This window comes from Ochotona princeps, chromosome 6 (genome assembly GCF_030435755.1).
Source record: "Ochotona princeps isolate mOchPri1 chromosome 6, mOchPri1.hap1, whole genome shotgun sequence".
In the NCBI taxonomy this organism is placed as follows: domain Eukaryota; kingdom Metazoa; phylum Chordata; class Mammalia; order Lagomorpha; family Ochotonidae; genus Ochotona; species Ochotona princeps.
Window position 1 is genome coordinate 41,058,919 of NC_080837.1, and position 26,116 is coordinate 41,085,034.

The 26,116-nt window shown below is 37.3% G+C and overlaps 1 protein-coding gene across 2 annotated transcripts in view; it reads right to left on the reverse strand.

Annotated features, from left to right (window-relative positions):
* The window catches only part of CDIN1 (CDAN1 interacting nuclease 1), a 204,722-nt gene that overhangs the window by 140,849 nt on the left and 37,757 nt on the right, over positions 1-26,116 (reverse strand). For both annotated transcript variants that reach the window (XM_004578193.4, XM_058666099.1), the window contains exons 2-5: positions 13,532-13,577; positions 12,578-12,642; positions 4,005-4,065; positions 642-714 (exon numbers count right to left, since the gene is read on the reverse strand). In XM_004578193.4, coding sequence (XP_004578250.2) covers positions 642-714; positions 4,005-4,065; positions 12,578-12,642; positions 13,532-13,577 — 245 coding nt within the window. The remainder of the gene's footprint in view (positions 1-641; positions 715-4,004; positions 4,066-12,577; positions 12,643-13,531; positions 13,578-26,116) is intronic.

Genomic DNA, 26,116 nt, shown 5'->3' on the forward strand with positions numbered 1-26,116 from the left:
AGCAATTATCCTGATATTCATGACTCACTTTGAATATCACATTGAATATTACTCATAAATCTTTTACGAGCACATCCCCAGAGCTCACTTAACAGCCGGTTTTAATCATGCAGTTGACACAGAGAAAATAACAAAATGTATTTTTTCAGTGGCAAATTAATTTAGGCTTGAATCTCCTCCTGTAGCTCTATTCTTTTCTTTTCTTTTCTTTCTGTTTTATTTTCTGGTATGAAGACCAGTGAAATTCACGTTTGCATTTGAAAGTACTACTGCTCCAGTCTTGCTGAATTAAAATAAAAAGGATGAATGTTTCTTTTAGAGCCAGTGCCTGACAGTAGTTCTTTAAATGATGTATCTTGTTCTATATATGAAAGAGGAATCAATTTTTGAGTTTGATACACATTGTCTACATTGCTGAATGGAGAAGTGAAGGTAGAATTCAGACAAAGAAGAAAGCTTTATTCTGAAGAGTATTTAAGTTGTGGGTGGTCTTTTATATTGTATTTAATTGTCATTAACCGTTCATGATAGCTGTTTTGGAATCTGGCTCTCATTAAGTGACTTGAAATGCTGTGTAAATTATTTTTAAATTGGGGAAGGGAGTAAAAGAGTACCATTAGAGAAAAAAAAAAGTAACTTACGTGGAGTTTCCTCATGTTCTTGGAGAAACCTCTCCAATATAATTCGGGCCATTAACGAGGGTGCATAGTCCACCTTTACAAAACAGAAGCAGAAAATTAAAACTGTCAAGTTGAGCAAGCAGGTGGTTTTTCAATATTTTGTCAACATTGAAGATTAAGTCAATTTTAATCAACCATAGCAAACATCATTCATTACAATCTTTACCACCCTTGGTGGCTTCCATTATAATAAAATTATATCAAATATGATCTATGCTGTTGAAAATAATAAATGGATCAAATTTATTGAGTAAAATAACATTTGAGCAAAAAGAATGGAGCAATTTGGAAATAATATTCATCTTAAAGAATGGAAATAAACTTTTCTTATTATCATTTTTTTCTGTTGGTAGGCCTATATATTTTTTTCTAGTCATGCTTTTTTCTGTCTATATAATCACACTGTTTGGAACATAATTGCAAATCAAAAGTGCTTTTGTCATTTAATGTATTTTTAATCAAATATCTTTGGTCATGAAAAATAGGGATTTTACTGATTTTGTATTTTTTAAAAAATTTCAGGATATATACTTTCCAAATTCTTTGACAAAAATAATTATGGTAAGAAATATTAATAAGGTACAATAATAAAATTATCTGTGATATAAGATCATCATCATACCTAAGCAAGCTACTTATCAGAATAGTTAATTTTGAACCACAAGGGCAACTTTTAAAAATTACAGTATAAGACAAAAAACAAAGACTATTCACCCAAACAATTACTTTATTAAGAAAAACACATCTGCTCCTTTGTGAAGATACTGTCATCTTTTGGGCCTTCACCTCTTTTATTAACCATTGATTTCAATTTAGCAGAAAAACTAGACATTTGTTTTGTAAAGAACAATAATGCTTTGCTGAAACAAGCCCTTCTTGGGTAAGATAGCAAATGCTCCTCGTGTATTATCACTGTGAATTTTACTTGACAGGTTTTCAAGTCCTGTATTCATACCAAAATTTTATCTTGATTTAGTAACTAGACAAAAAGGCTAGCTTCATTTGTATGAACAGTTTTTTCAAATATGTATGTACTTGGATGCCCTTAAATTCCCCAAGTAGAAAGAAACGCTTTCCACGAAGCTGCTTATTTCTAGTAACCCACATCAGAGCTGACACATGAAAAATGGTGAAATTACTGAAGGTAGTCCAGCCTGAATAAGGACTACCTTATTAGTTCAGGTACTTGCATCTCCCTAATTTTCATATTAATCATGTGTCCATCTTTCTCTGAAATAGGGCCATCATGCTTCATGTCAGACTTTAGCATGTAAGTAAAATTCATAGTGCTTCAAATCTCACTTGAAAACATTTGTGTGGAGAGAACAGAATGACTGATCTTATTATCCCTAATAAAGAGAGATTTCCTAACAAAGTGAGGTTTCCTAAAATGTTCAATTTTTTAGCCATGAAACAGGAAAAGTAGTATTAAGACATTTATAAAATCAATGATGGCCACATATATTCCTTCTTCCCTAAATTAACAATAATACTGCTCCTATCTAAAATAGTTGCTATACTTACTGTAATGTGCCAATGTTATATATTTCTCATCACTTTTTACAGTTTCTACTGATTAAATATATATTGACTTATAAAGTGATACCATTACATCAACTGTCACCACATGCAAGCATCTGTCATGTAAGTACTAACTGTGATATAAAAATGGCAGCTTTGTTGTTTAGAAACTGCAAGCTGGTGCCAGCCATTTCTAAATTTCACTAAGTCATTAACAGTCTCATACAAAGTGAGAGTGTCTCCATGTGAATCTATGGTCAAAAGGAAGAGAAAAACTTTTAACTACTTCTTTTATTTGGATAAACACTGTTACAAATTCATGTTATAAAGAAAAAAAACAGGTTTACTGATACAGGAGAAAATGTTTTGTTGAGTTGAATTTTTCCATATCATTAATAGATGGAAGTGGAGGATGGAGCATAGCTAAATATGCTAAGCTCAACAAAACTATCCATTAAAAATTCAACTGAATATGAATTGCTACTATAAAAGACTTATGTCATCACCATTATTATCCGTAGGAGAAACATGTTTGCATCACACTGTTTCAGATACTGTTATCTAGTTAGAACGATGTTAGCGCACTTTTTTTTTCCATAAAGGAAAATCAACTAAACTAGCTGTAGCTTGGGTACCTCCAGTTAACTAGTAGGTTGAGCACATAACAAATAAGGCTGGAGACATTTAAAAAAACACTTTGTTCTAAAAATTAAGGGAAAAAATAGTAAAACGCATGTTTTGCTAGGGAGAGGAGCCATCCTATCAGATTGTTTAGACACTGCCTGGACTATTAAACCTTCTAGTAACTGCGAGGTAATTGCTCCTTTGCTGACTGCAGTGGTGTACAGCAGACAGAAGCTGTGAGGGAAGCCATCCTTCCTTGCTAACACAACATGTGGAACTTGCTGCTCCTGCAACACTTAATGCTCACAGCACCGAATCATCTTTAATGCAAACACACATTTTCTGCTTTGCCTCTATGTTCTCCATTATAATGCAACACAAAAACAGTGTACATTTCATTCTATGCCTATGAGGTTTACATAAGCCCATTCCAAGTCAGACTAAATATTGCATTACTCTTATTACGATGAATAAATACTTTAAAGTTTAGGAATTAAATATTTTATTTTATTTGGTATGCCCTCCACAACTATCATGAACTCTTTACTGCTTCTTCATTCATGGAAAAGCTTTAGGGTTTCCCTTACATATAAGATAGTTGTCTCCCTTAACAGAAGCAAAGAGTTAACACATATGTTCAGCAAATCACTTAATACTTCGTATTAATAAAAACGCTATGCTTCTTCAGATAAAGAGACTTTTCTACAAAGCATGCGTCCTTTACTGTAACAGAAGTTGTTTCCAACAAAAATGGATAAAGTAAATACTGCATGTTTAAGGATACAGTTTCCCTCCCAGTTTTTATAGTAATTAGCAAAGATTTCTTTGGCATAGGTCTCTTTACTTGACACAGGTATTTCTCACAATAAATTAAGAAGACATATCCTAAGAACATGTCCTGAACTGTTTAAATTTTCTGCAAAATAAGAACCCAAGAAGCTGTTTATATACTTCCTTTAAGGGAAGTAGGCTAATTATATCAACTGATTTATTAATACATAAAGTTTCTTGTACAATTATTAAAAAGTACAAAGAGACAAGGGAGCAATTTAGATGTCTAATGCACCTCAAAATCTTTCTTTTTTGTTTTTAAAGTTAATTATAATTCTAAGCCAAGAACTCTGCATAGTCCCCTTAGGTTTTATGCAGGTTTTAATAAATTCATAACAATAACATTACCTCATTGGCCAACTCCAGGAGCACTGGGGCAGCTCCATTTTTCAGCACTCCATTCAGATACCTAGACAAGACAAAGCCAAGTGGGTAATGCAGTGACAAGAAAAGGCCAGCATAGGCTTGTCAACATCCCCGGTGTGTACACGTTTCTCCTGGGTAAATGCCACACTAAACTCAAGTTAAAGTACTCTAGTGTCATAAGCAGGCACTGAAGGGAAAAAGGGTAACAAAAACAACTTACCTCAAAGCCACTGGCAGCTAACTAACTGAACATTGGAGAAGTGTATGAACACACCTGCCCCTCTTGTTTTTACTTCTTAATCCATAAAGAAGTGAATGCAGGTTTGATTCCTAAAGGGACTATCTCTATGACTCTGGCTTCGCCTATACCACAGATGATCCATGGAATAGAAAGAAAAAAAAAAGTTGAATTTCTAGTTGGAAAACAGAATCCAGGTGACCATCTCTGCTTTATCTCTGTTCCATGGGGCTGGCAGACACCATAAAAAAAAATAAATGGTGCAGACTTGTCATCAGTGAGTCACCACACCTTTGAGGGGCAATACAAACCATCACCTTACATTTCCTAGATTTCTGTAATAACCCCCAGCTCTCATTCCTCTAATTCCACTGAAACAAACAAAACTCTCCAAATCCATCTGAGGCAGGGCAGCTGGGATGATTCCATATTTCTGAATGCGCCATTAGCATCCATAAGACATTTCAAAAGCCCTGCCATAAGTTTCAAGATTAAATTATAATCACTTAACAGCTTTTATATAGTTCTTTGTTATCCGTTTTCTAACTACTCTATCAGTCTGATCTCATCACTGTATCCCTTACCTACCAGCCACGTGGACAACTCACAGCTCAGCTCATTGGTCACCTTCCTTAGGCTACAACTATCCAAGACTAAGTGGCCCTCATGTGCAATCCAGAAGTCAGTACATCTCTTTACAACACAACATACTGTATTTGCTCAATTATGCAATGATCATCTCAGCACTCCCTTGTATCCCTGAAATTGCAGATACTAATGAACCCTATCTATATTATTTTTTCCCTACACATACATTCCTATGATAAAGTTTAATTTTTAAATTAGGTCCAGTAAAGGCTTAAAAATAATAACTCATCATAAAATAAAACAACTATGGAAGCCTACTGTGATAATAATGTTTCTGAATGTGGTTTTTCCCTAAGTTTCTTATGGTAATACACTTAGCCTTTCTTATGATGATGATGGTGTGAGTAGATACAACACCTACATAATGAGATATGATGAAATGAGGTAAATGACATAGCTGTCATGATGTAGTGTTAAGCTGTCTCTGACCTACTGAGTATATGTCAGAAGGAAGACAATCGGATCATGATGGTGCTGACAATGGGTGACTAGAACCATGGGAAGTCAAGTTGTAGTTAAGGAGAGACTCCTCTGCTTGTTTATCTCCAACCAATTCTTCATTGTAATGCAGAAAGCCTCATGAGGGTCAAGGAATTGGATTTTATTCAGTTTATTATGCTTGGCACAGCTCTTGGCTCACAGTAAGTGATTATATAACACATACACATTTATTTTTCTTTAATAAATAAACAAGTAAATTTTAAAAGCTACATTGGATGAGAAAGCAGACTTAAGAATGGATATTTTCTCTATAGCATATTGTATATGCTTTAGGTGAATAAATTCAGGCTATTTGTCTAATAGTAAAAGGCAAAATCAATAGGTGAGATCGTTCATAAAAGTGGCAGGAATACACACTCAATGATATCATTTTGCAAATATATGTGTAAAGCTATGTGATTTTCTTTTTTTTTTTTTAAGATTTATTTATTTTTGGGCCCGGCGGCCTAGTGGCTAAAGTCCTTGCTTTGAACGCCCCAGAATCCCATATGGATGCCGGTTCTAATCCTGGCAGCTCCACATCCCATCCAGCTCCCTGCTTGTGGCCTGGGAAAGCAGTCGAGGATGGCCCAATGCATTGGGACACTGCACCCGCGTGGGAGACCGGAAGAGGTTCCTGGCTCCTGGCTCCTGGCTCCGGATCAGCACAGCACCGGCCGTTGTGGTCACTTGGGGAGTGAATCGTCGGAAGGAAGATCTTCCTCTCTGTCTCTCCTCCTCTCTGTATATCCGGCTTTCCACTAATAATAAAATCTTAAAAAAAAAAAAAGATTTATTTATTTTTATTACAAAGTCAGATATGCAGAGAGGAGGAGAGACAGAGAGGAAGATCTTCCTTCCGACGATTCACTCCCCAAGTGAGCTGCAACGGGCCGGTGCTGCGCCGATCTGACTGCTTTCCCAGGCCACAAGCAGGGAGCTGGATGGGAAGTGGAGCTGCCGGGATTAGAACCGGCACCCATATGGGATCCTGGAGCGTTCAAGGCGAGGACTTCAGCTGCTAGGCCATGGCGCCGTGCCCAGCTATGTGATTTTCTTATAGGCAAAGTGAAATAGCAAAATACTTAAGGGATGAGATTTGCAGAGTAAGTATAACTTTAAAAAATAAATTAAATTACTGTTTCCACATTTTGAGGTCCTTTTGATTATGCTTTATTTAAAAAATAAACTAGAAAACAAGGACAAAAAATAAGAGACACTGAAACAATAAAACAAGGTGGTCTTGGAGCGATAGCCTAATGGCTAAATACTTGCCTTGCAGCCACCAGGATCCCACATGGTCACTGGTTTGTTCTAGCTGCTCCACTTCCATCCAGCTTCTGCTTGTGGCCTGAGAAAGCATTAGAGAATGGCCCAAAACCTTAAAACCCTGCACCTGCATGGGAGACCCAGAACAAGCTTCTGGCTCCTGGGTTCTGACTGGCTCAGATCCAGTAGTTGCAGTTTCTTGATGAGTGAACCAGCAGACAGATCTCTTTCTCTGTCTCTTCTTCTCTCTGTTCATCTGTCTTTCCAATAAAAATAAATAAATCTTAAAAAAAAAAACTAAGACAAGGCAAACATGGTCTCTGGGAAATAGGTCAGCTAAGTCCCTCACATCAGCCTTCACCAACATTCTCGTTATACTGATAGGCCTCCTCCAGGAACAACCAATCAGCTCTGGCACATCAGACCAAAGAATCATGTGTTTATAACCATAACCAGCACATAATATTTACCAAGAAATCCTGACTCTGTATGAGGGTATTTAAGTCTATACCAGTATGAACGTATCTTCACAACTTTCATGTATCCTCTAACCTGGAGAAGTAGAGGGGTTTGAGAGTAAGCAGAAAGGAGAGCAAAGGAGCTGGAGCAACACAGCATGTGGCTGGGCAGCAGAACGGGAGCCGACGCCGTAGCACAGTGTGGGAACTGCAGTGCTGCAGGTCTGCACGAGATGCTGTGAGGATGCACAAACAAGGAACACTAGAAATGTCTGATTTTGTGGTTTCTCAATATTTTCTGTAATCAGTACACCCCTCTTGTTACGTATTGGAAAATTTGAAAAAGCCTAATCTGTCACTTTGATGTGGTGGACAAAGTTCCCAGATGGGAAATAACCAACTTAGCATTAGCATTCTCAAATGTTGTAAGATAGTTGGTAAATCAGAATACTTTCCAACTACACCAACAACTCCTTGGGGTGGGGATCATATAAATGAATGCCGAGTCTTCACCCAATAGGTCCCTTACAAAGGTCTGACTTACAACAGCAACAAGAGGATGGAATCCTGAAGACTGCGTTGAAGTGGCCTGGGGTCCAATCCTGAGGCCCATTAACCAAAAAACATAGCAAAGCAAAACAACCATATTTCTTAACTTTCTAAGTTACCCTCTAGCTTTGTCACAGGAAGACATATACATATATATCCTACAAATGAAGTCAGCTTTAAAAGTTTCAGAGAAGGCCCACTTCATGATGAGTTTTGCATGTGAAAAACATCCATTAGCATCTAAAATTAAAACAGTGTGTATTCAATTTTACATGTAAGGCCAAGTTCTTTGATAATCAATATTTTCAAAATCCCTAATCATCAAACTTCAAAAACCTACCAAAACTTCCATGCAAGTTTTCACCTGAACATCACCTTTGTTAACTTTACCTCTACACATCTCTGGAATCCACCCCATGGCCAATACCACTAGCGTCTCTCTCACCTGACCTACACTAAGAACTGGCTTAAGGGCTCCCCTGCTTCCAAGTACTCACTTGACCATCATCCTTTTGCACTATCAAAGAATTACCTTTCCAGTATGAGGACATGAGAGGACTGTTCCTCACTTGAACCCTACCATTGCCATCAAGAAACAAACAAACCAAGTCACACTCCTTTGAATCAAACCTTTGGCCTTTCCAGATTCACTTTGCCCTTCAGGTGATCTCATGCTCTCACCCAACAATATCCATGTCTGTGCCATCAACTGTTCTCTCTCAGCTTTGGATACTCTCTTAACAAAGTAGCAAAAACAACTTTTCTAAGTTGTATGTATGTATTTGGGGTGCCCTGGACACCCCAAATCAGTAACTTCTGGAATCCCCACAGAACACCTCTGTTTACATTTTGGTCACTGCATTTTGCAGATTAATCTACATAGTTATTTTTCCATTAATAGAGCAGTTAAGGGGAAGATAAGTGTCTTATTCACAGTCATATAGTTAGTTCTAGCGTAGAAGATGGCATTAAATGAATGCAGAGTAGTTGGAGCTAATTGAACAACACTGCTAAAATTTTCAGAAACTAAATTATATACTGTTAATACCAAATTTGAACTGAAATTTTATCCATGTTAATGTGGGAATGACATTAAATTGATCTTCTTCTGTGAAGCTACTGAAAGTGGCCCCTTAGCCAGAAGGGAGATGATAGGAGGCAATATCTCTAAATGTTTCTACTGATGGAGACTTACCAATCTGATCAACCGTACACACACACACACACACACACACACACACACACACACACATGCCCATGTGCACCAATTCAGATGAAGCTAAATACATTTTCTCAAGAATACTTCCTGGGCAGTAGTAATGGCTCAATTGGCTAATCCTCTACCTCCAAGCACAAGGATCTGACAGGGGTGCCGATGTGTGTCCTGGCTGCTTCACTTCCTATTCAGCACTCTGCTTGTGGTCTGGGAAATCAATGGAGTATGGCCCAAAGCCTTGGGACCACGCATTCACATGGGAAGCCCGGAGGAGGCTCCTGGCTTCGGATCAGCTTGGCTCCGGCTGTTGTGGCCATCTGGGGAGTGAACCAGCAGATGGAAGATCTTTTTATCTGTAAATCTGCCTTTCTAACAAAAATAAATCATTCTTAAAAATATTAAAAATAATTATTCCCTCACTTGTAAGTAAGATGGCGTTAGTACAATGTCAAAGAATAGAGGCATTTCCAAAATGAACATTTGAGCTACCTTTAAATATACAATAGAGGACCACAGGGGAAATATCCTCATGATTCACATGCCAAAGAGAACATTTTTGTACTGTGATCTGGTTACTGTGCTTCACTTAACCATGGTAGAATCACATTAAGAACATGGAATTAGGGCCCAGCGCCATGGCCTAGCAGTTAAAGTCCAGTCCTCGCCTTGAATGCCCCGGGATCCCATATGGGCGCCGGTTCTGATCCCAGCAGCTCCACTTCCCATCCAGCTCCCTGCTTGTGGCCTGGGAAAGCAGTTGAGGATGGCCCAATGCTTTGGGACCCTGCACCCATGAGGGAGACCTGGAGGAGATTCCTGGCTCCTGGCTTTGGATCGGCATAGCACCAGCCATTGTGGTCACTTGGGGAGTGAATCATCAGACGGAAGATCTTCCTCTCTGTCTCTCCTCTCTGTATATCTGACTTTGTAATAAAAAAAAAAAGAACATGGAATTATTAATTGACATTATCTCAAAGCTGTCAAGAATGTAGAAAGAGGAATTCTCCAGCACGACTAGTAGTAATGTAGAGGATTAACATTTCTACACAGCAATTTTGGCAACATAACAAAAATTTTAAATGTTTATATTTTTGCACCATTATATGTAGAAAAGTGTCAAGTAACTTATCCAAAATGCAGACCCATGCATCATAGCATTATTTATAAATCAGATATTTGAAAATATATATAATTAGAAGATGAATAGCCAAGTATACAAACTTGGTTTTTTTTTCATATGATGAAGTAACATGATCAATGTCTATCAAAATCTTTTTCCAAATCACATCATATACATTTTTCCAAGGTTAAAAGTCAGGATTCACAATCACACATGCAATATGACTTTTCTTAGATAAAAGTCGATTGACGAATGACTAGTTTTCTCAACAATGCAATTAAGGGCAATTCTTCAGTCCTTTTTTTGCACCATTACAATGTGTTTAATTTTCACAATAGGAGAATATTGATTTTATAAAGAAAAACTGTGAATAAATTGCTATAAACATTCTCAAAATGTTTGGGTGTTATGCTATCACACAATTTGCTTTCAGTTGGAAAGCAAAAATTCTAAGGCAATTGAGCTTTAGCAAAAACAGGGACATTAGACTTGCACATTTCACCCAAGAATATAGTGAGCTGAACCCACCTGAAGGATCAGCCTGGCCCACCCCCGCCATGCCCAAACATAAGGGGCAGAGCAGAAAGTCAGAGAACAGGATGCTAAAGTAAGAAACTGGTCAGCTTGCTTTCTTCTGAGTCCATCCATTACAGCCAACCTCCTGTATCTGCTTCTACTGCTCAAACTCAGTGAAATAACAAAATTTCAGATTCAGATAAATTTAAAGAACTCCAAATATATTTCTACATTTTCATTATGACCCCACTCTATCCTTATCACTAAGTAGTCAGACTGAAAGACTTTCATTTCTAGCCTAAACTACCCATATACGAAGCAACAGAAGTAAACTTGTACTTCATTAACTAGAGGATTTTTTTTTAATTACAACTAAGAGAGGGCAGCCCCATCATCTAGTAGTTTCCAAATTTCTAAGAGTACATTGTCCCATAAAAGGTTTTATTTTCCTCTACTAAAGTTGCAAGGCTTTAAAATTTGGACATAGTATAATATTTTTATATAAAAACCTTGCATTATAATGTTTATAAACAAGAATATGCTTTTCAGTACATAAATAACTTTTCATGGTTTCCTTGAAGCATTTAGATGCCAAAGCAGCTGCAGGCTTCACAGCACTTCATGTACCATTCCTAATTTCATATGTATGATTTAGGTTATGACTTTAATTTAAATGTTAATTTCACCAAGGAGGTTATGACTTTTGAATAAATCAATTCAGTTTTTATAAGGACTAGTTTAGAGAAGAGCTCTCTTAGACACAAAAGTGTGTACGCGTGGGGTCTGCCTGTGTTGTTAACAAATAACTACTACTTCAACAATATTTTAAGATAGCAAAATGAGCGATTCACTAAAAATCGAATAACTTTTTTGTTGAATATCCATTTTTCAATTGCCAAAAAATGACTTTACAGAAACATGATAGCGATGTTTCATCAAAATATGTATTTCATTCATACAATTTCTAAGCATAAAAACAAACTAAAATGACTGGTGTCATTCTCAACACAGAAAGGTTGATCTGTCAATCTTATGTGTAATACTTAGGGAAGATATTTCAAACAGTATTCTTGAAACATTTAAGAAAACCAACCAAAAATTTCTAATGTAAACCACTAGCAGTTCATAGTATATTCACTTTACAACAACAACACAAATTTTAGTATTAAAAGCAAATCGTATCATAAAGTTAGGCCTGCAACACTGAAATGAATAATTCTGACATTATGATAACTAGGGGACAAATAATGAGAGGGTTATAAACAGGGAGGGGAAAAGACAAGGGAGGGATGACCTCACATGCATGTAAATCCGTATAAAGAAAAAAACCCAAATATTTATATATTAAAAAAAAAAAGGAAAATATATGACTAACAAAAAAGACTTCAGAATAAATGGTTAAAAATTATTTACAATAAATAAGACTGAAACAAGCATTTCCCCTGGACACCACCCGAGGGATTCAATTTTATTTTTCAAACACAGCATCCCACTTTAAAATGTGAAAGGTATGCATTATACATCCATGACTTCACTTGATATATACTTTTTTCTCACTTCTAAAAGGATTAATCCAATATATATGATGCAAAGTATAACTGTATTAAAATTCAGTTTTCATTTATTAACTTGCTGGTTTGAATAACAAATAAATGGAAATTGATTTGAGAATTTTCACATATAACAGTACCACAAAAACTTCATGAGGAAAACTGGCATTATAAGATAACAAGCATGTGGACATAAGACACAGACATGTGAAAATATCTGTTTATATAAGAAATCCACTTAATATATATTTCAAGAAGCCACCTGGGATTTCATAGTGCTGAGACGGCATCTCACATACTGCACACACAAGTCAAAAAGAGTCCTCCCATTATTTTTTAATCTACAAAACAAAGTATTTGAAAACTCATTCCAAAAAAATATTCAGTTTTAAAATAATACACTTAAAATGCTTTGATATTAAAAAAACTGTTGAATAATCTAATTTATTCATAATTATTATTACAATTAATAGGTACTATGATACCCTCTAGTGGGGCAGGCAGGTCATACCTCTGGTAATAACTTTCAATTGCTTCCGAAGTATGATGTTTGGCATGTGTTCTTTTAATATGCTTCTGAAACAAAATAAAACAAAAATCTATGTTATGTCACAGAGCAAGTTCAAGAACACAAATGACATTTCTTGGTCCCAATGAGTAGCATGTAGAGCAAACCGAATAATAGCTTGGGGACTTTGGTGGTGTTACGACTTTCTTTTCCTTCTAGTCTATGAAGCTATGCATTTTAATCTCTATTGCCTGGCTGAAATGTCTTCAGACTGTACCACAAGGTACAGTATATATGTAAAAGCCAAGAGGGTCATAGTAATTGAATCTAAATAAGTTTGCTTAGGGCTGCAGAGGGCAAAGAAAAACTTGTTTCCTCTTTCACCCTTTGTATTAATTTTCCCTCGATTCAATTCCATCTAAGTCCTCTGCACTCTAGTTTTACAATCCAATTGCCATTTTTAACCAGGAAGAACATTGCTTAAAAACAACTTATTTGAAAACTACAAAAAGTAATTCCATAGAGACTTGCCACTTGACTGACACCTGTCATCTCATGATAAATGACTCCATTTTCTGCCTCTCTTGCCTTCTGCCACTCTAGCACTGGTCATTTATCATCATCTCTGTCAGCAATGGAAAGCAGCACTGACAGTGCAAGTCAGCAAACATTTAGCACATGGAACCACGCAACACAGGGAAATTATTATTGTCAGAATAATAATGGTTTAGCATAATTTATTACAGGTCCACCAAATAAGCAAAGGCTAGATGTTATTAGACAGATGGATGGGTAGGCTTGGCAGGCCTCCACTGAGACGCAGGCGGTGCTTGATGTGGAAAGGAGAACATCCTCCAACCCAATCAGAGAGCTGGCAGTTCAATTACAAAGAAATAAAGGGACATTCATCATTCAATTAGGCACCTGTCAACCCTCACAAAGGAGAAAACTTCTAACCTGGTACTCCTGGGAGAAGATGCTCAGCAGAGTGGCCTGCGATTGACTGGAACAAATAAAAGAAGGACAAAGTTAATTACTGGAGTGCACGGCAAAGAAACAAAAGAGAAAGGAGCTTCAAAGGTAGGCCTGCTGCCCTGTAATCTAACAGAACATGAAAACAAGTGTGGAAAAGTTGTTCCAGATGAACACCTCAAACAAAGGCTTCCTGCTGTTAGGTCAAGGAGAAGAGAAAAAGGGAAAGGAAAATATGGATGGTCTCAAAGCAATGATCATATTATCTGGATTTTTTAAAGCTTTAGAATGGCTGTAAATCATATCTGCGGCATGCAACGGTGTTACAGGGAACTACAAGAAAGCAGAGTTTATTTCCGTTAGAAATGACAAGAGTTCAGTTTCAAGAGCAGCAGAGGACAAGCAGTTCATTTGTTTGACAGCATTCTGAAATTTACTTGGCTAGTATGCAGGCCTCCCCTTCTGTAGCTATAGTTCAGTCTTCATTGGAAATAGCACAGCAATGCTGCAACATGAACACTGATACTGGTGTGCTTTGAAAATAGAAGCTTCCCCAGCAGGAAGCACAGGTCCATGGAGTGTGTCATTCCCATATTGCTGTAAGCTGTATTCATCTGGAAGTCCAAAAATGTCAACTACCTGGAAATGAAGCAACCTGGAAAACCTTTTCCCAAGTGGGAAATTTCCTCTCACAGTTGTTGACATTTGGAAAAGGATTGGAAAGTTTTCTCTTTCTATAAGGCAATCAAGACTCCAAAACTGCTCTTTTTCAAAATGCTCTGTAGATACATCCTCTTTGTCCTATCTTGAAAATGATTGTCTCTGATATATTTTCCCATTAAATGCTACCTGAATGAATTACACCTTAAATGATTTGACTTTTATGGTATGCCAAAGCACTGTGAATAATTCAGGCTTTCTATTTATGAATGAAAACTGTTAACACACACCACAAAGAATTTGAGGAGTGTAAAATAAAAATGAAACTGCACTTGTTTATTCTCTGTCAGAGTGCTTCACCTTCTAGGTACCATCATAAATTAGGTTTCTACGCTGCTCCATCTTTACCAATAGCACACATTATTAAAGGACTATTTCTGTAAGTCTAAACCAAGCGAATAGCAGTCTAAACCAAGCGAATAGAATTAAAATTCCCTAAAGTCTAATGAAGCCCAAATTTTCCTAAACTACCTAATGAACTATACGTTAGGTATTTAGATACAACAAATAGACCTCTTCACATCTACAGCAAAATGCGTTAATGTTATTACGGTGGCTATGTTTGAAAAATTGGGATGGAAATAAATGTGCCTCAAATGGGTAAGCCCATGACTACTAGGAGGAAACTAACCTGCTAATAAAACATTGAGATTGTAGACATCCAGAATAGTGAGATTGTGAGACAGCTGTGGACATAAGTCTAAGAACAAGCAGTTCAAAGTGAGAAGCCGGCCAGGGGTTGGGAGTATTGCATAAACTGAGGATGAGGTAATAATGTCGTTAGCCAGAAAAATGTTTTTAAACTACCTAGAATTCTGTTCAGGCAAAATCCTGGATAGAGCATATGAAGCAACCTAGTTTCTGTGTCAAGAGGGTTAAAGAAAAGATTCCAGTTAACACTGTAGATAAAAACTAGCTGGAACTAAAGAGAAAATCACAAGGTAATGATAGGAAAACTAATTGGGGTCCAAACTATCTCGGTTTTGTGATTAAACAAAATTAAAGAGTAGGAAACGAACTTTCTTAAGTAGTCTGCTAGCCAACTATCCGTTTTGGATGTGGCTAATTTTATGATGTTTGTTGTGAACATTTGTCATACCATCAAAACAGCAGAAAAGAAGTTCCAGTTGAACCAAGACATTGCCTCCGATGTAAATCACTATTCCTTCCGGTGTGGTTATATAATAAAGAGATCATCAGAGGAAAAGATGGGATGACAGAATCATCATCTAACTTTAAAGTTACAGCTCTGAAGAACTTGGTGCTTCTAACTTTACCATGCAACTGTTCTTGTTTTTAAACAGTATGTATGTATGTATATTTATATTTATATTTGTCATCCATAGGGACAGGGATCCCCCCCTTCATACTCATATGCCTCACCCATCACTGTTTACTCCCATATTATCGCAATGGTGTAGTTCTTCAGCAACAGTCACCAGTCCATTATTCTGCAATTTAGTTTATTATGGCATTGTAGGTATAGACAGTGGTAGAAAACCCAGTATTCTATTGTGAAGGCATCTTAACAGTATCATTGGGAGTTCTTCTTTTATTCAGGAGCAGAGATACATACTGCAACATATCTTCTCTTCCTGGCATCATAGTCTCCATTATACATTTCTTCTTTATATTTTGGGTTTTTTTTAAAGATTTATTTATTTTATTACAAAGTCAGATATACAGAGAGGAGAGACAGAGAGGAAGATCTTCCGTCCGATGATTCACTCCCCAAGTGAGCGCAACGGCCAGAGCTGTGCCGATCCGAAGCCAGGAGCCAGGAACCTCTTTCGGGTCTCCCACGCGGGTGCAGGGTCCCAAATCTTTGGGTGATACTTCTTCTGCTGGCTTATTCTCCAAATGGCTCCTACAGTCAGGTCTAGGTAAAGCCAAAGCCAGCAGCTAGGAATTGCAACCAGGTTTCACACATGGGTGGCATGGGCCTAGGGACTTGACCCAACCTCCATTGCCTTCGCAGGCATATCAGAAGGAAGCAGAGTCATAAACATAGCATCCAAAACTGAAACTGACACTCAGTTATGGGATGTGGGATGTGGGTGGCTTAGTCCACTGTGGCACATCCCATGCTCCTGTCCTCCAGTCTTACAAAGCTATCTAAAGTTGAGCTCTCTTGAGCAGTCTGATAAAAAACAATTAAATTAGAACTGAATGATTTGAATTATAGTAGTCTTCCCTGCCAACTATATTTGCAAAAGTTAGAAATGAATTCGTAAGTAATTTATAGATTTAAGAGGAAGTCAAAATGAAAGTCACAACAAAAAGCCACATGATATGAATAATGATAATGATATACACCAAACTTGTGGAAAATTTATACCATTAACTGGACATTAGGATAAAAAGAGACATTACAGGCCACGGCGAGGTAGCCTAGAGGCTAAAGTCCTCGCCTTGCAGGTGCTGGGATCCCTTATGGGCACCAGTTCTAATCCCGGCAGCCCTGCTTCCCATTAAGCTCTCTGCTTGTGGCCTAGGAAAACAGTTGAGGATTGCCCAAAGCCTTGGTACCCCACACCTGTGTCAGAGACCCAGAAGAAGCTGTGGGCTCCTGGCTTCAGATTAGTGCAATTCTGACCATCGTGACCACTTGAGAAGTAAACCAGCGGATTGAAGTTCTTCCTCTCTGTCTCTCCTCCTCTATGTATATTTGACTTTGTGATTTAAAAAAAAAAAAAAGCTTTTTTTAAAAAAGAGAGAAACTACAGGAAGTTCTAAAAAACCATACATCCTAGGTAACAAAATATAAAAGAAAAAGAAACAAGAAAATTAAAACAAAAAAAAATGAAGACTCTTATTTACATATGATATGGCCTTCTACATAAAACTAGGGATTCTACAAGCAAACTGTAAAATAAGTAAGAAATCTCAGGCAGATAAATGCATTTAGATGAATACAAAAATAATTCTGATAAACCAGTATTTTTACATTAGCAAATGAGATACAAAAACAAACATCATGCATAATAACACAAACCACAAAGTACATAAGCTTCTCAACTTACACTGGGGCTAACTCCAAGAAACACATCTTCCATTAAAAAATTCTAGTTGAAAATACACTTAATACCTCATACTTCTCAAACACTATGCTTTAGCAACACAGTGCATTGCAGGGTATCAGCTGTGGCCTGCTGGGATGACATAGGCGTGAGGGAACTGTGTCTGCTGCTACTGCCCAGCATTGTATCACACTACATATCGCTAGCTGGGAGAACATCAAAAATATAAAAAATGCATGGATTCTACCGAGAGCCCATTGCTTTCAAAGTGTGGTAGGGTTAAAAAAAAAAAAAAAACACAACTGTGAGCTGATGCATCATGTCGAGCATTGTTTGTACTTATGAGCATAAAACTTTAAGATACATAAAACTTTTTGTTATTGTTGATATATAAAACGATTGAAGAAAGTTACAAACATTAATGACGTTTTCCTGAATAAATGGAAAGATATTTTGCAAGTATCATGAATAGAAGCTCTGTATAAATAAAACCATCAATTCTCCTAATCGAAAAATTTAATAAAAACCCAACCAAATTCACAATGAAGTCTCCTGGTTGAACATGATAAATATATTTTAAAATAAAACAAATCAAATAAAGAATGCCTAACAAATTCTGAGAAGCAATAATGAATTTGGGAACTTTGCTTACCAAAGAACAGCATGTATAAATTTCAAAACTGCAGCATTTACCCAAGAGAAAAATGTTTTTGCATTATGTCTATGTTGATTCTATCTGCATAAAACAACAAAAAACCACGAAAAATATAATTATCCATTACTCATGGATAAATATGGATATAGTAAAAGAAATACATATGATTGATAAGAACTAACCTCAAGACAACAGTTACCCTAGCTGTACAAAAGTGAAGGTGTAATGGAGAAGATTTAGTCATACCCATAATATTAGGTTAAAAACATTTTTTTAAAAAAAACAACAGTTTTAGAACATCTCCTTTCTACAAAAGCAAAAAGCATCAAAAACAAATATAAACAATTATACTCAGAGTTCTTATGTTATTCTCAATTCATTTGTATTTGCTACTACATTTCAGGATAAAATTAAATAGGTAGGCAAGAGGGAATAAATAAAAGAATGGAAGAAGGTCTTAGATGAATTGATTTCTAAGATTTTCTGCTTTAAGTCCCACCTAACTCTGAATGTTCTGATTTAATTAGTCTTAAGCACCTATATCTTTCTCTTCTAATTAAATTTAAGTATTAACTTTTTAGAAACAGCTATAACATAAATCAGATAAAGAATAAGCTGCCTTGGTGACAGACACTTAATTTCATTTATACGATCAGATTTCTGGTCACCTTTTTCTACAAAGTAATTTCAATAAATTTAACACATTATATAAATAATAGATTTGTAAAAAATGTTTATCAGTCATTGTTTTAAAATTCAATTTATCTAACAAGTTCATCTTATTTTTTATTTAATAAATCATATTAAGCTGTATTATAATAAGCTATTAAATTGAATTTATAGTAATTTTTATTATGACTGTATGAGAGATTGTGTAGAGGGGGAGGGGGAAAGGGGAGAGGAGAGGAGAGAAGAAGAGGGATGAGGAGAAGAGAGGAGAGGAGAGGGCAAGGGAGGGGAGGGGAGGAGAGGGCAAGGGAGGGGAGGGGAGGAGAGAGCAAGGAGAAGAGGGGAGGGGAGGGGAGGAGAGAGCAAGGGAGGGGAGGGGAGGGGAGGAGAGAGCAAGGAGAAGAGGGGGGAGGGGAGGAGAGGGCAAGGGAGGGGAGGGGAGGGCATGGGAGGGGAAGGGAGGGGAAGAGAGAGCAAGGAGAAGAGGGGAGGGGAGGAGAGGATGGGGAAGGGAGGGGAGGAAAGGGCAAGGGAGGGGAGGGGAGGAGAGGCAAGGGAGGGGAGGGGAGGAGAGGGCAAGAGAGAGGAGGGGAGAGGATAGGGAGGGGAGAGGAGGAGAGGGCAAGGGAGGGTAGGGTAGGGGAGGAGAGGGCGGGGAGGGGAGGGAAGGAGAGGGCAAGGGAGGGTAGAGGAGGGGAGGAGAGGGCAAGGGAGGGTAAGGCAGGGGAGGAGAGGGCAAGGGAGGGTAGGGGAGGGAGGAGAGGGCAAGGGAGGGGAGGGGAGGGGAGGAGAGGGCAAGGGAGGGTAAGGCAGGGGAGGAGAGAAGATCCTGGCAACAATAGCTGTATGTGAGGATTCTTACCATCTTTCCCTTATTTACTAAAATTTAACTTCCTTGAGCCTTCTGGCTCCATCTCATTTCTCCAAAATTTGTTTCTTAAAGCACAACCTTCCTACCTTTCAAAATGTGCTTGTTACTCTTGCTCTGACTACAATACCACTGTTATGGGAGGTTTTGCTTCAGTAAATCCTACTTGGCGTCACCTGTGTCAGTCTAGCCTCTGCCAACTCCCCTTACCAAAGCAAAGTCACAGAGACTGCTTCATCACCAAATCTCAAACACATAATTTTTATCTTGTCTGAGTCACTGCAAGAGCATGCATCCTTGACCTTCTCCCTATTCTTAAAAAACAAACAAACAAAACAGCACCAACAAAAACTCTCCTCCTCTGGATTCTAGGATACTACTTTCTAATAACTCCCCTCCCATGTTGCTAATCACCTATTTTTCAGTTGTACATAATTCTGCTGGCTTTCCCAAAGATCTATTTCAACTTTCGCTTTCTGTGTTACATAACTACTAGGGTGACAGCACACCCTGCTGTGTTCCCAACAGCGATTTCTTCAACTGCTAAACAGATATGCATAGAAACACATGTGCTTCAGTATATATACATGCCAAAATATACACAAGGGACTTACAAAAACTCATGGAAAGTGAAATTAAAAGTTAAGTTTAGTTGGGAGGAAAATTGATTATGAAATCTTTGCATAGTTTTACACACACTGTAAGTGGTATAGATGCTTTCCATAGTACATATTTTCTATGATCTTTTAAATTAATTATTTTTTGATGCCATTTCAAGGGCTCTGGGAACTCCCCTACCACCCTCCACAGGTCCCCTCCTCCCACTGATTTCCCCTATTTCATTACAATAGCATACTCCTTCAAAAACAGTCATAAGTCCAAAATTCTGCTATTTAAGTGTATCCTGACATTGTAGGTATGGAGAGTGGCATGCTATCTTCAAGATATACTTAACAGTTTCATTGGGAATCCATCTTTGATTTGGAAGTAGAGATGCCATGATCTATTGTGAAGACTCTTGTGAAGACGCTTTGTGCTCATTTGTATGAGCATGGGGGTTGCAGGAAGTCAGGGAAAGAATCTGAGAAAATCTCCAGTCTCTGCCTCTATTCTGGACTCAGCCTTAATTTATAGCCCATAATGGGAACATCTCACCTATTTGACACAAGTATCTTCAAATCACCACTACCTCCCATAAACACGTTTCCACACCCTACCTTTTATCATGAACCAATTTCATTAAAAACAGAAGCAAACCCCAGAATCATTCAGATTTTTCCCCCTCTTCCTCACACCTGAAGCAGGTAACCTGGTAACAAATCATATTGATCCTACCACCAAAAGCTTTTTTACATTTGTTCCTAGTCCTCTGTACTTAAACAGTTTCCTGACTCACTTTCCTCACTGTCTCTGTACTTGTTACTATCTCTAATTTACAATCCTTTCCACATCTGATTATGGTACCCTCTAGGCTTGAAAGTCCCAGGGTGATGACTATTGCCTAGAGAATGACATTCAAACTCATTAGCAAAGCACTTTAAGGACTTTCTCAACCTGGCCTTAGGCCACTTCCTTCCAATCTCCCACACCTCTCACTCTCAACTCCCCCCAAGCAGTTAAACTCCTGTGTTCTTTCTATAATCTAGAATACTCTGCTTTCATTATTTTACTTGGAGAAAGTGTACTCTTAGAGCAATAATTGGACCCAGCAAATTCTTATATGACATGCTATCACTGTTAAGATATTTCAGTGTAAAGAGTATTTCAAAATAGTCAACAGCATAGAATTTTTATACAAAGTCCAGTGTTCTCTTTTCAGACACAATAAGAATAAAGGTCACAAAGATAAAACGATTTGCCAAAGTCACAGAAAGCATTGTTTTACACCAAGTACAGGTAAATCAAGGGAAGAAATTAGTGCTCCAAATAAGACTTAAAGGAGAAATACTTTGTTATGTCAGTTTGACAGAGTAGGAATACCATATGTTTTTGGTATAGTTTTGTGCATTCAGTAACCATAATAAATGTATGGTCAATATGTATTAATTCTGCTATAAAAGCAAATAAAAGAATGTGCATTAGAATATAAGTTGTAACATGAGAAACTCAAAACCTACAATGTCCCCCTGCTTACCACAAAAAAAAGTCTCTTAATTTAATCACTTGATCCAACAAACTTACCTCATTTACCAATACCTAGAGCTGACATCTTTTGCTTTATGGGATGATTTGGGACAAATTTCAAATGGATAAAATTTGAATTTTCTGGATTTCATTACAAGTTGAATATCGCTGAAGATTTTATGGAGAAATAATTTTATAGTTTGAGAAGGCATGGTCACTATTCCCACTCATTTATATAAATGAATAAAAAAGTAGACTTGCATTACAGCCAGTCTTGTTAGAATGCCCTTCTCTCACAGAAGGAGATGGTATTCTAAATCATGAATACCGTTATGATGAAGATGGACATTTATAGCTGAGTGCATGCAAAAAATACGAATCCAAAAATAAAGTCAATCTCTATAATTTTTCTGTTTAGTCACAATAAATTGGTGGGGGGAAAACAGCCCAATTTACAATGGGCAGAGGACTTGAATAGGCATTTTTCCACAGATAACTCAACATCATTCATCACTAACAGAGATCAAGTAAAAGCCACAATGAGACCCTACTTAATATCCACCAGGATAGCTAGAATAATGCAGAAACACTGAAATTTTCAGACATTGTAAGTGGTAAAACAGTTTTTCCTTCTTGAAATAGTACAGAATTACTCTCCCAGGCCACAAGCAGGGAGTAGGTCAGAAGTGGTGCAGCCAGGACATGAACCAACACCAATATGGAACGCTGGTGCTTGGAGGTGAAGGATTAGCTACAACACCACCCCAATAAACCTATTCTTTAAACACTGAATGAGAAATGAACATGATGAGCATTTTTCTCTGACAATTTTATTTTTCTCCACTATAGAATTTTAAACATAATGTCACAAAAATGATCATTTTTCTAAGTTATTGTCATTTTTCCTAATTTAGGATATTTTAATCCTTCAGAATGTTAGTGCTTTTTGTTTCAGAAAAGCAGTTATCGCTTATACATTTCTGGTATGTCTCTTTATGCACTGCACAATCATTAATACATGAACAGTGGCATCAAAAGTTGTCAAGGAAATACCAATATGGAGTATTTTTGAAGTACTTAAAATCTAAACAGAAAAAAAATCACACAATAATTCAAATTTCAGGTTTACCACTTGCAAATATACGCATAATTTCTTTAGAATACATTTTCATTTTCAAACTTCTGTGATTTCATTAGTCCTGCAATTGTTCGACTTAAATTTGTTAAATTTTGCTCTTGTCTTAACTGCAGTTCATCATGCAGCTGTACCTAGGTTCTAACAATAAAGACTTGCAACCATTGGGCATTTCTGTGTGGCCTAACATAGCAATTCCACACTGGGTCAACAGCTAGAGTGATTAACCTGTTTATTAAAACTTCCTGGCATATAAGGTTTTCAAACCACAGGACAAGAAGATGGAAGAAAATAATTAACTCCTCTAATTCACCACTGATTATAATGTACCACTTCCTCCAACATAGGGAAAAATTTCACATCATAGTGTAGCCACACAGGTATTTCACTACTAAAATCTCTATCTCCCCTGAAATTAATTAATTTTCTCATACAAGACTAAATCCAGATGTTTAATTTAAAAAAGCATGAAGTACTTATTTGAAAAGGAGACTTAAATATAAATTCATAAAAAGAATACTACTTTGCAGTAATGCATACTATAACACAGATGAATCTTATCATGTGTTATGTCAAAAAAAAAAAAGACGTGGTGACATTCAAAAGGCCATCCTTATACAATTAATGGCAGTCTAGAAAAGGATAAATACAGGAACAGAAAGCAGCTTAGTAGTTCTTAGGCACTAGGACTGCGGGAAGGAACTGACCATAAAGCAGCAAAGCAAAATCTGAGAAGTCTCAAGCCATGTGTGCTGATACAACAAATAGCAGTGACTAAGTTATATGAGTACCAGTGTATTATTCAGAATTGTAGATGGGGAAGTTAAAACTCGAGGCACCGGCAGGTTCTGTGTTTGTTGAGGGGCTGATCTCTGCTTCTGAGTTGTCCTGTCACTGCTTCTTCCCAAGGGGAACAACATTGAGTCCTCCCAAACAGGAAGGGACAAAGAGGTCATGAAGCCACTCCTGCAATCCTTTTCTAAGATCCCTAACATTACTGAGAGCTGTATTTTCCATGTTTCAATACTCTCCTAAAAGGCCATCTTTTTCTAAAAAAAATCTGTTTTTATTTATTTATTGGAAAGTCAGACATATGGAGAGGAGGAGCGACAGAGAGGAAGATCTTCCGTCTGATGATTCACTCCCCAAGTGATTGCAATGGCTGGAACTGAACCAATCCAAAGCCAGGAGCCAGGAGTCTCTTCCTGGTCTCCCACATGGGTGCAGGGTCCCAAATCTTTGGGCTGTCCTCAACTGCTTTCCCAGGCTGGGAGCACGCAGCTGGATGGGAAGTGTGGCCACCGGGATTAGAATCCCAGCGAGTGCAAGGTGAGGACTTTAGCTACCATGCAGGGCTGGAAAGGCAGATTAACAGAGAGAAGGAGAGACAGCGAGAATGATTTTCCATCCACTGGCTCACTCCCCAAGTGGCTGCAATGACTGGAGATGAGCTAATCCAAAACCAGGAGCCAGGAGCTTTCTTCAGGTCTCCCATTCATGTGTAGGATCCCAAGGCTTTGGGACATTCTCTACTGCTTTCCCAAGCCACAAGCCGGGAGCTGGATGGGAAGTACAGCAGCCCTCAACAAAACCAGATCATGCTCACATTTTGAATTCCTAGCCTACAAAATTTACAAGAAAATGAATTTTTGTTGTTTAAAACACCCTATTTTATTAGGGCAGCCTGAGCAAACAGACACTGGACATTCTCATATAACAGATAACACTTTGAAAGTTGGATTAATCACTTATTCCTCCAACATTCCCAGCTAGTTATTTAATTCTTCAGTATCTAGTGATGATCCTGTCTTTCTTGAGTTTGAGTCTTCCTCACAAAACAGATTCTAAAATTTCCACAGTAAGCTATAATGGTGCCCAGATTAGCTTGGTTACATACACAGTGAGCTTTCTGGGTCTCTGAGAGCTTATTTCCTATGGACTCAACAAACCACAGACTGAAAGTATGACTTGGGGGAAGGGAATGTGCATTGAACATGTCACACCGCTTTTACTCATCATTATTCCATTCTGTACAGGATAATAACTATTCATATTGTATTAGGTATTGTAAGTAATCTACATGATTTAAAATACACATGAGGATGTATCAATACTGTATACAAAAAAATCCCCATTTTGTTTAGATGATTTGAATATCCTGGGAATTTGGTATCCATAGTGGGTACTGATTTCCCACAAATGGCGAGGGATGCCTTACTAAATTTCATAAAGCAATGTGTTTTTACTCCAAGATGTCCATTTTTTCACTAAATTTCAAATTTTCTTTGGCTTTTCCCCCCTATATAATAAAGACCTTATGTGGACCTTTCTCAGTGGAGAATTTGTCAGTTTTTTAAATTCTCCTAGAATACCAGTCACTTTACCAATTGTAGGCAATCACAAGTGAAAAAATATCTAGAGGCTAAGCTTACTTCTACAACTTTATACTACTAGTCTGTGACTAGGAAGCACAATTATCTTGAAACCTTTTTCCAAGGAAAAATGTTTAGAATAACACTCAAGACCTATTAAATATTTCCTTATTCTGTTTCTGTTAAAAAAATATCTGTTTTATCATCCTACTGTCTTAATACAGGAGGCTATATTATGAAGATCATATAGAAATCAGTAAAAATGGTCAGTTTTACTTTAACGATTATTAAAATTTAATAAATTCTACATACAACTACCATTGTTATTTGTCTCTTCAACATTCTATTGACATGATGGTATTAATCACCTCATACATACTCTGATTCCTGCTCTCTATTTCCAACCCAACTCCAACTACCAAGGTGATGTTTTTCATTTAAGAATGTTACAAGGCAATGAAGTAGCATAAACGTACCTTTTTGAACATATAAGGTCCTCAAATTGCCTCACTAGTGCTCTTATAAAGTCATACTGTGAATACACAGTAGACGCCATGTTTCCCTAATACATTAGTTTGAAAAAAACAGATTTTCAGTCATCTTGAAAAACATCATCATCACATGATATAGGCTGTAATTATTTCACAACCATTCCCGTCAATAATAAATGCTACCAATGTTAAAATCATAAATGGAATGCCTTCAGATGCATTAGCCCTTCTCTTATGCAACACAAAATTATAAATCTTACCACAAAACCTTTTTATTCTTGAATCACAATCAAATTCTTTTGGCAGTTAATCTCAGCACTTAACGTAATTCACTCCAATAAAGCCAATCTTAGATGGTAGTAAATGCCCAACCTACTTTTCCAAGTGTCTAAAGAGAACCTAGAAAATGAGCAGAGATGAAGTTCAGTCACCCAGCTATGCATTCTTAATGCAATTAAAGTGGCATAATATTCAAACTTTTGCTGGAACATACTATTTTTAACTTTTTCCCATTTC